Raw genomic sequence first — 17,619 nt, forward strand, 5'->3', positions numbered from 1 at the left:
TTGATGTAGTTCATGCACCTAAAACATGTCTGGTACATAGTAGGTGCACATTAAATCTGTTAAAGGAAATGAATGAAATATAATAATCTAGGTGAGATGATGATGGAGATGGTGAGAGGTGGTCAGATTCTGGATATATTTTCAAGGTAGATCTGACAGGATTTGCTTTTGGATTGGATGTGGGGTGTTATAAGAGAGGAGTCAAGGATAACTCCAAAGGTTTTTGGTCTGAGATACTAGAACAATGTTATCATTTGCTGAGATGGAGAAGACTGAGGAGCAGTCATTGGAGCATATTTTGGAGTTTGAATATTGAGAGCTTGTATTTGGATGTCAAGTGTGAGAGATCTGTTAGACATCAAGTAGAGACTAAGTCAGGTAGATAGTTTGATATATGATCTAGAGTTAGGGAAAGATTTGGGCTAGAGATACAAATTTGGGAGTCATTAACACATAGATGATTTTTCAAGACACGAGGCTAGATGAGACACCACTGGAGTGAATGTAGTAGAAGAGCAGTCGAAAGACTGAGCCCTGGGACAAAATATAGAGGGAGATGTGGGGGAGCCAGCAAAGGAGACAGAAGGAAAGGCTAGAGAGACCAGGAAAACTAGGAGGATGTGTAGTATCTTAGAAGCCAAGAAGTAGAAAAGTGATCACTTTTTTCATAATATTGCTGAGAGCTTGAGTAAGGTGAGAACTAAGAATTGACCTTTGGATTTAGCATTGTGGAGGTTATTGGTGACTTTGAGCTGTTTTGTAGAAATTAAAACACTTAAAAAAGTCATCTTTTCATGAAATTTAGATGAAATAAATAGCAGCTATAAAATACCTCTGGTCAAATGTCAAGACTTCGCTTAGATATTATTTTAGGTTGTGTTTTAAAATATCAGTTGAAATAGGAGATTTTAAAATTGACCATAAAAGGTGTCTTCTCCTGTGCTCATGTTATGATTCAGCAAAAGAAAAGGCCACAAAAGATAAATCTTTCTCATTGATGAAATAATCACTGATGATTGTTTGGAGAAGTGATTTTAGTTAGCACCCTCTTAGTCTTATAGCATATCCTGGATCGCTTGTCCATAAGTTAAAGTTCCAGGATAAGGTCTGTAAGTTGGAGAAAGTTTTAACTTCATGTTAAAGAAACATATAATTATTTTGAAGCATTGATTTAATTCACTTCATTACCAGTTTCCTAGTACAATATCTTGAAAAGTTTTAAGGAATTACCTTTTTTTTCAAAATTCAATTTTATTGAAATATATTCACATACCATACGGTCATCCAAAGTGTGTAACTGTTCACAGTATCATCATAAGTTGTGCATTCATAACCAGAATTGATTTTTGAACATTTTCATTACTCCAAAACATAAAAATAAAAATGAGAATAAAAATAAAAGTAAAAAAGAACACAAAGCATCCCATACACCTCCTCCCCCTCTATTATTCATTTACTTTTTGACATGGTTTTCTACTCATTTGTCCATACACTGGGTAAAGGGAGTGTGAGCCATAAGGTTTTCACAAACACACGGTCACACCATATAAACTATATAGTAATATGATCGTCTTCAAGAATCAAGGATACTGGATTGCAGTTCAAGAGTTTCAGATATTTCCTTCTAGATATTCTAATACACTAATAACTAATAATGCATGAGAGTTACCTCCAGAATGACCTTCTGACTCCATTTGAAATCTCTCAGCCACTGAAACTTTATTTTGCTTCATTTCTCTTCCTCCTTTTGGTCCAGAGGCTTTCTCAGTCTGTGATGCCTGGTCCAGGCTCATCCCAAGGAGTCACATCCCATGTTACCAGGGAGATTTACACCCCTGTGAGTCATGTCCCATGTAGTGGGGAGGGCAGTGAATTTACCTGCTGAGTTGGCTTAGAGAGAGAGGCCACATCTGAGCAACAAAAGAGGTTCTCTGCGGGTGACTCTCAGGAACCATTATAAGTAGGTGTAGCCTCTCCTTTGCAGTAACAAGTTGCATAAAGGCAAGACCCAAGATCTAGGGCTTGGCCTACTAAACTGGTAGTCCCAGTGCTTGTGAGAATATCAGGAATTCCCCAGCTAGGGAAGTTTAATATTTCCACATTTTCCCCCAGTCCTTCAAGAGGGCTTTGCAAATACTTTTTATTCTCTACCCAAATTACTCTGGACTGTATCGGGGCTTCACGCTAACCTGTACAAACCAACCAGATCTCACTCCCTGTTCAAGGGTCCACGTAATTACGGTATTTGAGTAAACTGACTATACAAGTTAAATTACATAGTATGCTACAGAGAATATAGATTTTGCACCAAATAAACATCTCTTCTTTTGGTCCCACACAGAAGCTGAAGTTTTAAAACACAGTTAATACTGTCTTCTACCCTTTAGTCTGATCTAGCTCAATCTCAACCAAGTCTATTTCATTCATATCTCCAATCGAAGTCTGATTTCCTTTTTTTTTTTTAATCTTCATTTTATTGAGATATATTCACATACCACGCAGTCATACAAAACAAATCGTACTTTCGATTGTTTACAGTACCATTACATAGTGGTACATTCATCACCCAAATCAATCCCTGACACCTTCATTAGCACACACACAAAAATAACAAGAATAATAATTAGAGTGAAAAAGAGCAATTGAAGTAAAAAAGAACACTGGGTACCTTTGTCTGTTTGTTTCCTTCCCCTATTTTTCTACTCATCCATCCATAAACTAGACAAAGTGGAGTGTGGTCCTTATGGCTTTCCCAATCCCATTGTCACCCCTCATAAGCTACATTTTTATACAACTGTCTTCAAGATTCATGGGTTCTGGGTTGTAGTGTGATAGTTTCAGGTATCCACCACCAGCTACCCCAATTCTTTAGAACCTAAAAAGGGTTGTCTAAAGTGTGCATAAGAGTGCCCACCAGAGTGACCTCTCGGCTCCTTTTGGAATCTCTCTGCCACTAGTCTGATTTCCTTTGCAGCCTCTTTAACAGTTGCTTCATGGGGCAGTGGTGACACTCACAGCTCCTGAACTTTGGCTCTGAGTCCCAAGCACCACACCGGCACCCAAAGCTCCAGGGACTGACCAGGTCATACACAAACAGATCCGCATCTCCGACTTGAGAAAAACTGTTACAACTCGTGAATAGATGTGACTGTTGTTAGGGGCTTACAATCTAGGAACCTTTACATAAGCCTTCCTGTGATAACCCATGCTCCCAATTTCAGTTTTCAGAGTTTGTACATTATTATTAGTCCATATTAGTGAGGCATAATAATGTTTGTCTTTTCATTTCTGGCTTATTTTACTCAACCTACTTTTTGAAGGACAGTTTTGCCAGATATAGAATTCTTGATTGGCAGTTATTCTCTTTCAGTATCTTAAATATGATAGATCTTGCCTCCATGGTTTCTACTGAGAAATCTGCACATAGTCTTTTCAAGCTTTTTTGTATGTGATGGATCGCTTTCCTCTTGCTGCTTTCAGAATTCTGTCTTTGTCTTTGACATTTGATAGTCTGATTATTAAATGTCTTGGAGTAGGTCTGTTCAGATATATTCTTTTTGGGGTGCTCTGCACTTCTTGGATCTGTAATTTTATATCTTTCATAAGATATGGAAAATTTTTAGTGATTGTTTCCCCCATTACTCTTTCTGCCCCCTTTCCCTTCTCTTCTTCTGGGACACCCATGTTACATATATTGATGTGCTTCACGTTGTCATTCAGTTCCCTGAGATGCTGCTCATATTTTTCCATTGTTTTCCCTATGTGTTCATTTGTGCATAGGATTTCAGCTATCCTGTCCTCCAGTTCATGAATCCTTTTTTCTGCCTCTTCAAATCCGTTGTATGTCTCCATTGTGTTTTTCATCTCTTCCATTGTGCCTTTCATTCCCATAAGTTCTGCCATTTGTTTTTTCAAGCTTAGGAGTTCTTTATGGTCACCCAGTGTCTTCTTTATATCTTTCATCTCTTTTGCTGCATTTTCCTTCAACTCGTTGATTTGGTTTAACATATTTGTTTGAAGATCTTTAATTAGTTGTTTCAACTCCTGTATCTCATTTGAAGTGTAAATTTGTTCCCTTGACTGGGCTATGCCTTTGTTTTTCCTAGTGTGATTCATGATTTTTTTGTTGTCTAGACATCTGGTTTCCTTGATTACCCCAATCAGATTTTCCCAGACCAGATGGGCCCAGGTCTCAGGAGGAGGTTGTAATTAGTATCAGGTTTCCCTGAGGATGAGACCCAGCAGGTTTTCAGACTTTCCTGTGAAGCCTCTGGACTGTATGCTTTTCCTATCCTGCCCAGCAGGTGGTGCTTGTCAGCCCACGGCTCCCTGGTGGTGTAAAGAGTGTGGTGTCTTGGCCAGGGGCTGAGGGTGTCAGAAGCCAAGCTTAAATTGTTTCTGTCTTCTTTTTGCCTCCTCAGGCCTTGGGGTCTGAATTATCTGAGGGAGGGCAGCCACTTCAGCTGGGCCCTGCACCTCGTTTTCTTAGGGAAGATAAACCCTTTAGGGAATCATCTCCTATAGTTGACTTCTTCCTTTCTCTCTCAGACTCTTTTTACTCCACCCTTGCCTGGGTCAGTGCTGACAGTTGAAAATGCCTGAAGCATTCTGTAATGAGCTACCTAGAATGGGAGAAAAAAAGAAAAAAGAAAGAAATCCCCTTTCCAGAACCAGTCCCCAGCCCCCCAGTTTCAACAGTTGATCAGTGTTGGTACCTGGTTCTGTGTGCCCCTTTCCTTGGACACAGTTGTTTTCCAGCATTCTGAATTCAGCGGTCTCCAAAAGCTGCTGTTTTTATTTATTTATTATTATGATTTTTCTGTCAGTCCCACCTCCTCTCTGCCAGGAGAGACCTCAAGTTTCCTTTCCTGCTTGCTCTGGGTTTGTCTGTGTTTGTAACTTGTATTCAGTAGTCCTAATTTGTTAACTAAAACCACAGTTAGAGCTTGGTTGAGTTCCTTTCCCTTTCTTCTAGTAGACTGCTTCTGTTTTCTACAGGGAAGTGTTCCAACTCAACCTGCCAGCTGAGGGGAGGGTTGCCAGCTCCACAGGATAGGGAGTTTTATTTACAGTTTAATGCTGCGATCTCAGCTGTTCCACACATTCCAGACTGGTGTATGATGTGTGTCCGGTCATGGATGTCCCACAACAGTTGTTCCAGACTTTTTGTTAGTTGTTACTGGTGATTTACTAGTTACTCTAGAGGACTAACTAAATTCCACACTTCCCTATGCCGCCATTCCCCCGCCTATCCCGGCATTATCTTTTTAATGTAGTGCTTTGGAATGTAGATCCTTTCTTTTTTCTATTATTATTTTATATGTGTTTATTTATTTATTATTTATTTTTACAACCACTTCCTCTTCCACCAGAATTTAAATTCTTTATGGTAGTTTCATTCACTGATAAGTTTCTTTTGATATTATATTTGATCGTCAATATATAGGATTTATTTTGTTCTTAGAAGTTCCAAAGAATTACCTTTTAAAAGAAATTTAGATTGAGAGTACTTCATGAACAATTGCAGTTGCAGATTATTTTTCCATTTAAAATGTTTTAAGAAGGTGATTTTGAGAATTGCTGATTTTAAGGTTTTAACATGGAACATTTTCATTAATGAAAACTGTTACCCATCTTAATTTGTATAGGAAAATTCTTACCTCTGAAGACAATGTTAGGACCAAGATATGATAGTCAAGTTGCTGAAGAAAATCGGTTCCATCCCAGTATGCTTTCAAATTATCTAAAGAGTTTGAAGGTAAGAAACAAACATTTTTTTGGTACTGATTTAATATACTGTATTCCTTTTTTGTTCTTAAAATTATTTAAAAATAATTATAGACTCATAGGAAATTGCAAATATAGCACATACAGTTTAGTGAACTCTTCCCCTAGCTTCCCCCAGTGATGACACTTTATATAACTATAGTAAAATAGCAAAACCAGGAAATTGATGAAGATATAATTCTTTTAACTAGATTACAAACTGTATTTGTTTTTTACCAGTTTTTATATGCATTCATTTGTGTGTGTGTGCATGTGTATATGTGTATAGTTCTATGCAATTTGATCTTGTACATAGATTTGTGGTGACGGTTACACAACTATTCCATCTCCACAAAGGAACTCACTCATGTTTCTACCCCTTTATAGTCAGATCCTTTCCCCTCCCTGGTCCCTGTCCCCTGGCAACTGCTAATCTGTTTTCCATCGCTATAATTTCCTTATTTTGAGAATATTGTAAAAGTGCAGTCAAAAAGTTTATGACATTTTGGGATTGGCTTTTTTTCACTAAGCATAATGCCCTTGAGATCCAACTAAGTTGGTGTATATATAAATAAAAAGTTTGTTCCTTTTCGTTACTGAATAGTATTCGATTGTATGGATGTGCCAGTGTTTTAAAGCCATTCTTCTGTTGAAGGACATTTGGGTTGTTTCCAATTTTGGGATATTATGAATAAAGCTTCTATGAACATTCATATATAAGTTTCTGTGCAAATACAAGTTTTATTTTTCTGGGTTAAAGGCCCAAGAGTAATATTGCTGGGTCATATGTTAAGTTCATGATTAATTTTACAAGAAACTGCCAAACTATTTCCCAGAGCGGCTGTACCATTTTATATTCCCATCAGATAGCCATTTAAGAATAAACGAAACTTTTTTTTTAGCATTATTTTGATATAATACTAATCTTTATTACTATCTTATACTCTTGGTCATCTATTATTTGTTTGCTATATTAGTGCATTTAACAAAAATTAATGCCTAATATATTCAAGGCTCATACGATAGGATAGAAAGGTAGTCAGATATTTTGAAAAACTATCCCTCATCATCAAATGATGGGTTTCATCATCACTTAAGTTTTTTAGTGATTACTTTATTCTGTTAATATCTTATTTTAGTTTACTGATAAACTTTTAATTTTTATTTTTACTACCAATCATAACAGAAGATCATGACTCATATTGATAGAGTGGTAAAGGTCCTAGGCAGTGTGTTAAGAGTATGGGCTTAGAGAACCAGATAGTCTGCGTTTGAATCCGTTTGCCATATGCAGTTTTATGGGCAAGTTTTGTAATCTCTTTATGTTTCAGCTTCCTCATCTGTAAAATGAAAGAAAAATAGTGCATGTAGAGCATGTAGAACAGTGCTTGGTGCAGAGTAAGGGCTTCATTCAATCTTCACAATAACCTGTGAGGTAGATACTATTATTATCCTTATTTTGAGGATTGAGATGGTCTTTTAAGAAAAATAAATGTGTGGATGTATGAAATATATACATATATGTGTATACACACAAACACGTCACACCTACACATTTATACATATACACACACACACATACACACACACATGTATGGGGGTCAGGGCAGGTAAGTCATACAGTACTGTTTCTCAGTCTCCTTGGTTAAAATATTCCTATATATTTAGAAAATTCTCATTTTCCTGTTTATCATCACTTCATTTGCTTCTTATTTTGGACCTGGAGAGAAAAAACATGGGTTCTGATCCCAGCTCACTAAAAAGACATATAATGATACCTGAATCTTTGCATTTGGCTGTTTGGCCATACATGTTCTCTGAAGAAACCAGTAGAGCACATTATGACAGCTAGTTATCTTTCAGAAGTATACATTTTTGTCTGTGCCTTGAATAAGTCTTGGATAAGAGGTACCTCTGCTGTCAGTAGTTCAGTGGCAGCACGAGTACAAAATCTTCCTCACTGTAGATGGTGAACTGTAGTATTCCCATTTAGTCAGCTTGTTTTACAACATACTCAGTTAATAGTATTATCTGCTTTCTTGCTTTCTTTCTTTCTTTGTTTTAAGGTTAAGATGGGCTTGTTGGTGGATCTGACAAATACTTCCAGGTTCTATGACAGAAATGACATAGAAAAAGAAGGAATCAAATATATAAAACTTCAGTGTAAAGGGTAAGTTGTACTAATACTTTTTAAAATTGAAAACTTCCAATGACATTTGTAATCTCTTTTATTAAAAATTTTTTTTCCGTATTGCTAGACATGGTGAATGCCCTACCACTGAGAATACTGAGACATTTATTCGTCTGTGTGAGCGGTTTAATGAGAGAAACCCACCTGAACTTATAGGTATGTTTGGCTGTACCTTACCACTGTTGAACATTTTATTTTGAGATGGGTTTCCATTTTCTTTTTTTGAAAGTGTGTTGATATGCAAGTTTTTTCTCCTTTAAATAATCACCAAGTAATGTTTATTAGAGGAATAGACTAACTTTAGTGAACTATAAATGTATTTTTATAATTTTTATATTTTTCAAAATAAAGTCCTAATTTCCACAGTAGCCCTCATTTCAATATGCCTACTCCCTGACACCCAAGACATTTGATTCATATTTTAAATGGATTCACTTTAAGTGGCCTTTATCAAGAGTCAATTATTCTTGGAATTATTATTACCTCCATTTTGCAAGTAGAGAAACTATGGCTTAGGGAGGTTAAATAACTTGTCTTAGGTTAATATGTTTAGGAAGCTGTGGAGCCAGGATTTCAACCCAGTGCTGTCTGACTCTAGAGCTCATGCTCTAGATTGTTAAACTATGCTGCGTCCCTCTTGTAAAATACAGTTTTTTACAATGCTATTAACATTTGAAACGGTCACATCACCAGGAAAATAACAATCATCTTTAATCTTTCCTCTCAGCAATATCTGCGTTTAATCTTTTAGGGTATTTCCTTCTAGTCTTTTTACCATGTATATATTTTTATATCCTTCAACTGTTACTGTACAAAAAACATGTGACAGGTGTGCATCCGAGGCAGTGTCCTGAGGGGAGAGTCAGGTTTTAATAAGAGCAGGAAGGTGTATGAACCCATAGTCATCTATTCATTCAGATATGTTGATTGAACATTTAGTACGTACTGGGCATGGTTTAAATGCTATGGACATGGTCTTGTTTTCAGGGGGTTTACAGTCTAGTGATGAAATAGGCAACTAATCTAATAGTTATAATTCATTGTTATATAGGAGAGGTAAATAAGGGATGTGTGGGGCCCATACCTTTGTCCGTTTTGAGGGATCTGAGACAGACCCATTAAGAAAAAGTGTATATTTATATATATGTATAGATAATATATACTGTATAATATATAGAAATATAGGTAATAAACATATTTATTTCAGCTGAGATCTGTAGGACGACCTAAGAGAGAGGAGAAAGGGGGAGGAGAATAAGAGGATAGAGATTAAATTGATATTCCTTTATATTCTTAGTGTTTCATTTTTTCTTAAAAATGTGTTTATTAAGAATTATTTGATATTAATAAAAGAAAAATTATCTTTTATGTAAGTTACAGAAAATAATGAAATCTCCACCTGTGAGCTCATTTTACAAATAGAATATTATCAATATTATTGAAGTTTCCTACATATCTTTTTCTGGCCCTGTCCCCTGCCTCTCTGCAAAGGTTTTTAATGTAATTCCAAGCAAAATCCCAGTGAGACCTTGGCAGAATTGCTGTGAAGTTAATTTGTATTTGAAAAATTCGCAGCTTCTTTTAAGGTGATAAATATTAAATACCAAAAAACTGCCTGGCAAATTGAACAGACAAAATTATGAAAAGAAAATTTTGAAAAACAAAAGTAAGGAAATAGATTTTCTTTACAAGTTATTAAAACATGCTAAAGCAGTGGAAACTATGATAGTAGTTTCTTGGTGATAAAGGAGATGTTTTTCAAGTCAGAGGGGAAAGGTATGATTATTCAGCGAATTATGTTGAGACAATTGGGCAGACATATATCCAATACATTTTAGATGGATTAAATATTTTTAAAAAATATAAGAATAATAGGAGAAAATAGAGGCCAGTGTTTAATTCTGGGGTAATAACAGATATTCCCTATGTATCATCAGAGGCAGAATCCATAAACAAATATTTTTTTAAGGGTAGTCTTTAACTCCCTGCATCAGAATCACCTGAAGATGCTTGTTACAAATGGATATTTTAGGGCCCCATTCTGGGCCTGCAGAATAAATCCCGTGGGAATGAGGCCTAGGGATCTAGATTTTTTTTTTTTAAACAAAGTCTCAGGTGATTTTCATGCAGACTTATATTTGAAAATTGTCAGAAATGAAAATATGGTAGCCGTTAATGATAATAGTAACAGTTACTATTGGTGAGTGCTTATTATTTGCCCAGCAGTTGCAGTGGAAAATAATAAACTAATGAATAAATATTTAAGTGTAATTGTTGTACCAGTTGTATGTGGTATGTCATGGTATCCCCATTTTTTCAGTTAAGGAAACAGTCTCAGTGAAGTTAAGTAATTTGCCCAAGGTCACATAGCTTAATAAGTGGTTGAGTCAAATTTTTAAATCCATTGCTGACTCCAAGGTCCAGTTAGTGTGCTATACTGCTTTAGATTTGACCACAGGAAAAAAAAATCTATACTATAAAACACAATAGAAACAAAGCAGAAAGTTATGTGACAAATTGGGAAAAATATTTGAAGCATATATGACAGATAGAAACTCAATACTTGAATATACAAAAAGCCCTTAAAAATTAATAGGAAAAAGAGGCATTCTTCAATAGAAAAATATGGAAAATGGTGAGAAAGCAATTTATAAAAGATGGAATATAAATAGCCAAGAGAAATGAAAAAATTTTTTTTCTTACTTGTTATTAAGAGATCAAATTAAAACATGTGGTATTCCTTTCTCCCTTTCATACAGGTAAAGATTAAAAAAAAATTACAATACCCATTAGTGTCAAGGCTGGATAAAATGGGTGCTCACATGCACTGTAATGAGAGTGTTAATTGGTACGGCCTCTCTGGAGGGAAAATTTGGTGATACTTCTCAAGGTCCTTAAAAGTCGTCATATCCTTTGACTCATCAAGACTACATCTAATAATTTATTTTAAGGAAGTACTCAGAGATGTACAAAAAGATTTATGTGAAAGGAATTTCATTATAGCTTCTTTTGTAAGAAAAACTAGAAACAGCTTATATATCTGATAAAAGGTGGTCATTTATCTTGTGCAGTATGGAACTATTATTTCACAGAACAGTAATATGGTAATACGTATGTCATAGTATCAAGTGATATGTATGTATATATTTACACTGGCACATGGATATGTACGCCTTACATACACATACATTTAGATAAACGATTAGAAGATACAGGGCCCAAGGTAGTATTGAGGCCTTTAATTGAAGAACTGAAAACAAACCACAAAACTGTTTTACCATTTGAGAGAAGCCGCTGTAGGGATTAATGTTAAATATACTTGAGGAATTCAGAGGAGAGCAGTCAAGAAGTCTTAAAACTTGGAACCAGATGTTGTGATCTCAGAAGGATTAACACTCCTTGGTTTAGGAAAACAAGGTAACCCTTGTTAATTGTACAGTTTATTTTTGAAAGAACTGATGGGAATAATATCTAAACTGAGTGTTTTACAGGTTATAAAAATTATAGAACTCTGCTATAATATATATAATTGTATTACATATTATTTATTTTACATTACTGGCAGTGATTCTGTTCATCTAGATTAAGCTCGCAACTGTTGCTATAAGTTATGATGCACGGATTTATTGGCAATTCTTTATTGTAGTAATACTCTGAAGATGCTAATAGAAACTGGTCTTAGAACTGGTTGTAGTAATACCCTTTCAAAGAGAAAGAACTAAAGAATCAATTTTAATGTATTCTTAAAATGTAAGAATATTGGCCTGGTTTTGCAATGTTTTAATTGTTTTCCAGTACTAGAGATGGCATTTTCATCAGCCTTGTAAACTTTATTGCTGCAGCTTGTGATCAATAATAGACATTTGTGAGGTGGCAAAAGTTAAACTCAGGTTTATTTCCAAAACTACTACAACTTTTAAAAATCACCTATAAACCAGTTGATATAATTGTTAATTCAGGCTTGTGATGGTTAGGTTCATGTGTCAACTTGACCAGGTGATAGTACCCAGCTGTCTGGTCAAGCAAACACTGGCCTAACAATTGCTGTGAGGACGTTTGTGGCGGGTTAGTAAACCAACAGGCTGGTTTAATAAATCATCAGTCAGTTGACTGCAGCTGTGACTGATGACTCACCAAAGGGTGTGTTTTCCCCAATGAGAGAATGCAATTGGCTGGATTTAATCCAATTAATCAGTTGAAGACTTGTAAGAGAGACAGTTAGAGGACCTTCACTACTTCTTTGGCTGCCCAGTGAAGCATTTCCTGAGGAGTTCATCTAACGCTTTCGTCGAAGATCCCAGTTCATCTCCTGAGGAGTTCGTTGAAGTTGCCAGTTCGTTTCCTGAGGAGTTCATCGGACATCTTCCTTGGAGTTGACAGTTTGCTGACTGCTCTACAGAATTTGGACTCATGCGTATCCACAGTTGCATGAGTCACTTTTACAAATTTGGTAGTCAGAGACATCTGTCATTGATTCTGTTTCCCTAGAGAACCCTAACTAATACAAGGCTAAACAGGTTAGCCTGTTTGTGTGCTAATATATATTTTTTTCAATTCATTTTTATTGAGGTATATTCACATACCATGCAGTCATACAAAGCGTACATTCAGTTGTTTGTATGCTAATATTGTAGGCTGAGTGGCAATTTAAACTTGAAACCTTTGTGATCTTTAGGAAGAACTACAGCTTCACAGTCTCTTAACTGAAACTATTTTTGCCATATGTTACCTCCCTGGGGCAGTGCTCCCTAGTTTTTATTAAGGGAAATTTCAAATACACTAAAAGTCGTGAGAATAGTAAAATGAAACCCCATGTAACCATCTTCCAGCTTTAGTAATTATCATGTTTTCATCTTTCCCCTCTCCTCTTTAAAAGTTTTCAAAGAATATTTTAAAAGCATATCACAGATATCTTGTCATTTTACTTGTAAAAACATTTCAGTGTACATCTAACCTATCAAGGACTTTTGGTTTTTATATAATCACATGTAATTATGATACCAAACAATTAATATAAATTCTTAATGTCATCTAACACCTCGTTCATTTTTAGATTTCTTCAGTTACCTAAAAAATATCTTTTTTTTGGTGCAATTAGAGATCCAGTATTTACTAAAATAATTTATAAAACAAAAAGGTGAAAGGATGCTGGTTGGTTTTTGTGCTTTTACAATACAGGCTCTAACAAAACTTTTTTATTTCCTTAAATTTTTAATCTTGAAATAATTTCAAACTTACAGGATAGTTGAAAAAATAATCCAAAACCCATATAGAGAACTCCATATGGAGGCACCCAGCTACCCAGATCCACCAATTTTAATATTTTGCCATATCATTTTATTTGTCTATCTGTCTGTCTGTTTTCTAAACATTTGAGAGTAGGTTGTATAAAATTATACAATATGGGAGAGAAGCTGTTTTAGGGATTGATGTTACATATACTTGAGGAATTCAGAGGAGAGCAGTCAAGAAGTCTTAACACTTGGAATCAGATGTCATAATTTGAGAAAAATTAACACTCCTTGGTTTCTTTCAGCACTGTAAGTATTTTGGCCCACTACCTTCTTGCCTCCATGGTTTCTGATGAGTAATTGGACTCCCTTGTACATAACATACTGATTTTCTCTTGCAGCTTTCAGAACTCTCTCCTTGTCCTTGACTTTTGACAGTTTGACCACTTTGTGTTTGGGCATGGTTCTCTTTGAGTTTATCCTACTTGAGATTCTTTGGGCTTCTTGCACATGTATATTAATGTCTTTCATTAAATTTGGGAAGTTTTCTGCCTTTTTGTTTTCAATTTTTTAATGCATTTTTAAATTGTGAACTTTAACATATATACATAACAGTGATAACTTTCAAAGTATGATTCAACAAGTAGTTGGAGAATAAATTTCAAACAACATCATGGGTCACAATTCCACAACTTCAGCCATTTCCATTGTTGTAAAATATAACATACGTAGAGAAAGGTGTTAACTTTTGATATACAGCTCAACAAGCAGTTATATAGGTAATTTCAAAAATTGTTATGTGTTACAGTTCCACAGTTTCAGTTCTTTCCTTATTATGCAATATAGGGTATACACAGAAAGGTGAAGACTTTCTAAGCACAATTCAACGAGTAGCTATAGAGCAAATTTCAAAGGATGCCATAGGGTACAGTTCCACCATGTCATCTACCTCCTTCCAGCTATTCCAAAACCCCAGCATCCAAATAAATATACGTATATTTATGTTAAGTTTCAGTATTCATAGACCTTTGTTAATTCTTATCTTGTTTGTTGCTACCCGTTCCTCACTTAATCTCTTTCTCCATCTTTGGGGGTGTCTAGGCAGTGAATACCCTAACTTGTTCAAAGGGAATCTTGACAGTATGGGGAAGGGGGCTGCATCTGATTGTTGTTCTTAAAAAGGCTGTTGCCTCTGGGTTTTAGGACTTCTCTGGCATGGGAACACTCTGGTGGATTTAAGTTTCTAAGAGAAAAAACTTAGTGAGTGAATCCTTTATAGACTCTCAGGTGGGGACCTAGGTATTTGGTGACTACTTTTGGTAAGGGCATGTCATACCCTGGACATTTGGGATGTCTAGCTTGGGCTTGCCTAAGACAAATCTCCAGGATAGCCTCTCGACTCTTATTTGGGATCTCTCAGTCACTGTGACCTCATTTTGTTACCTTTCTTTTTTCCCCCTTTTGGTCAAGTAGGCATTATCAATCCCTTGCTGCCAGGGCCAGGCTCATTCCTGGGTGTCATGTCCCATATCCCCAGGGAGATTCATTCCCCTGGGAGTCATGTCCCACGTGGGGAGGAGAGGAGGGGAGGTTAATGAATTTATTTGCCTAGTTGGGCTTAGTGAGAGAAAGGCCACATCTGAGTAAGAGAAGAGGTTCCCTGGAGGTGCCTCTCAGGCATAATTATAGGAGGGCTCAGCCTCCCATTTACAACCCTAAGTTTCACAAGAGCAAGCCTCAAATTGAGATCCTGATTTATTAAGTAGTGGGTTCCTAATTTCACTCAATATGTATTATATCCCAAGATAAACAGTCAGTTTCTTATGTTATCTTCACTTAGTTGTACAGTCATCATTACTCTCAACTTTAAACAATTATCATAACAAAATACATCCCAGAGCTCTTATCAGCTGCTGATTAATCATCCCTGTTACTAATGTAGTGTTGGTAAGATATTCCCATTAAGTATAGTCTTTAATATGTAATGGGTGGTTTTTCCATATACCACTCTGTTGTTAACCCTCTGCACCAGTGTCATACCTTGTAAGTACATCATGCTAATAGTTATTTAGGTTTGTGGTGCGGCTGTGTGGGTTACATGCCTTTATTTTTTATTTTTATTATTTTTTTAAAATTTTATTTTGAAATAAATTCAAACTTACAGGAACAGTTGCAAAAATAATGCAAACCCCATACACAGAACTCCAGCATACCCCGACCCCCCTCCCCCGATACCCCGATCCACCAACTTTAACATCCTATCACACCACCATTTCTTTCTTTCTATCCCTCCCTATGTATCATCCATCATCTATTACTCTGTCTTCTGAACATATGAGAGCAAGCTGCACACATCCTTGAACAAACAATGTAATTCACATATACATTTCTCATGAACAAGAACATTCTTTTATGCATTCCCATTAAGCGCAGCTAAGAAGTTCAAGAAATTCAACATTGATACAAAGCTTACGTTCAATATTTCCTTTTTTTCCCCTTATGTCCCATCTATGTCCCTTTGAGCCTCCTCTCCTCTATCCTCAGATCCCATCCAGGATCATCCTTGGCATTTAATTGCCATCTATTTAGACTGTCTTTTTTTTTTTTGTTTGTTTCAGTTGTGGAAACATATACGGCCTAAATCTTCCCATTCCATCCCCTCCTAGCATTCCATTAGTGGGATTAATCACATTTAGAATGTTGCAATGCTGTCACCTTCCCACCATCCATTACTAGAGATTTCTCTTCACCCCAAACAGAAACCCTACACTCATTTCTTAATTCCCCATCGCCCCTTCCCCCACTTCTCGTAACCCCATACTCTGCTTTTCATCTCTGTGGTCATATTCTCTGACACTTTCTTTGTGTTTACCGTGGGGCTTAAATTTAGCCTCTTAAATCTATAACAATCTTGTTTTTCTTTGATACCAACTTAAGTTCAATAGGAAACATAAACTATGTTCCTGTACTCCTCCATTCCCCCACCTTTATGTAGTTCCTGTCAAAACTTACATATTTTACATTGAGTCCAAAACCACTGATTTATCATTACAGTTTATGTATTTTATATCCTGTAGGAAGTAAAGAGTGGAGTTACAAATAAAAAATACAGTAGTATTGGTATTTATATTTACCATGTGATCTTTACTGGAAATCTTTATTTCTTTATGTAGATTCAGTCAGTTGTTTAGTGTCCCTTCCTTTCAGCCTGCTCAACTTCCTTTAGCATTTCTTATAGGACTGATCTACTGGTGCTGAAGTCCCTCAGCTTTTTTTTTTTTATTTTTTTATTTTTTTAAATCATTTTATTGAGATATATTCACATACCACGCAGTCATAAAAAACAAATCGCACTTTCGATTGTTCACAGTACCATTACATAGTTGTACATTCATCACCTAAATCAATCCCTGACACCTTCCTTAGCACGCACACAAAAATAACAAGAATAATAATTAAAGTGAAAAAGAGCAATTGAAGTAAAAAAGAACACTGGGTACCTTTGTCTGTTTGTTTCCATCCCCTATTTTTCTGCTCATCCATCCATAAATTAGACAAAGTGGAGTGTGGTCCTTACGGCTTTCCCAATCCCATTGTCACCCCTCATAAACTACATTTTTATACAATTGTCTTCGAGATTCGTGGGTTCTGGGTTGTAGTTTGATAGTTTCAGGTATCCACCACCAGCTACCCCAATTCTTTAGAACCTAAAAATGGTTGTCTAAATTGTGCGTAAGAGTGCCCACCAGAGTGACCTCTCGGCTCCTTTTGGAATCTCTCTGCCACTGAAGCTTATTTCATTTCCTTTCACATCCCCCTTTTGGTCAAGAAGATGTTCTCCGTCCCACGATGCCAGGTCTACATTCCTCCCCGGGAGTCATATTCCACGTTGCCAGGGAGATTCACTCCCCTGGGTGTCTGATCCCACGTAGGGAGGAGGGCAGTGATTTCACCTTTCAAGTTGGCTTAGCCAGAGAGAGAGGGCCACATCTGAGCAACAAAGAGGCATTCGGGAGGAGGCTCTTAGGCACAACCATAGGGAGGCCTAGCCTCTCCTTTGCAGCAACCGTCTTCCCAAGGGTAAAACCTATGGTAGAGGGCTCAACCCATCAAGCCACCAGTCCCCTATGTCAGTGGTCATGTTAGCAACCATTCAGGTGGGGTAGGCGAATACACCTGCATTCTCCACAGGCTACTCAAGGGGGCACTACATCTTTTTTTCCGTGTTTTTTTTTTTTTTTTTTTAACTTTCCCTTCTTTTTTAAATCAACTGTATGAAGAAAAAGTTAAAAAGAAAACAAACATACAATAAAAGAACATTTCAAAGAGACCATAACAAGGGAGTAAGAAAAAGACAACTAACCTAAGATAACTGCTTAACTTCCAACATGTTCCTACTTTACCCCAAGAAAGTTACCTAATATAGCAACA

At 36.3% G+C, this 17,619-nt stretch overlaps 1 protein-coding gene across 4 annotated transcripts in view; it reads left to right on the forward strand.

The window, feature by feature from the left end:
- RNGTT (RNA guanylyltransferase and 5'-phosphatase) overlaps positions 1 to 17,619 on the forward strand; it is a 407,161-nt gene that overhangs the window by 5,943 nt on the left and 383,599 nt on the right. For all 4 annotated transcript variants that reach the window (XM_037843368.1, XM_037843369.1, XM_037843370.1 and 1 more), the window contains exons 2-4: positions 5,649 to 5,758; positions 7,833 to 7,936; positions 8,025 to 8,113. In XM_037843368.1, coding sequence (XP_037699296.1) covers positions 5,649 to 5,758; positions 7,833 to 7,936; positions 8,025 to 8,113 — 303 coding nt within the window. The remainder of the gene's footprint in view (positions 1 to 5,648; positions 5,759 to 7,832; positions 7,937 to 8,024; positions 8,114 to 17,619) is intronic.

This window comes from Choloepus didactylus, chromosome 7, assembly GCF_015220235.1.
Source record: "Choloepus didactylus isolate mChoDid1 chromosome 7, mChoDid1.pri, whole genome shotgun sequence".
Taxonomy (NCBI): Eukaryota; Metazoa; Chordata; class Mammalia; order Pilosa; family Megalonychidae; genus Choloepus; species Choloepus didactylus.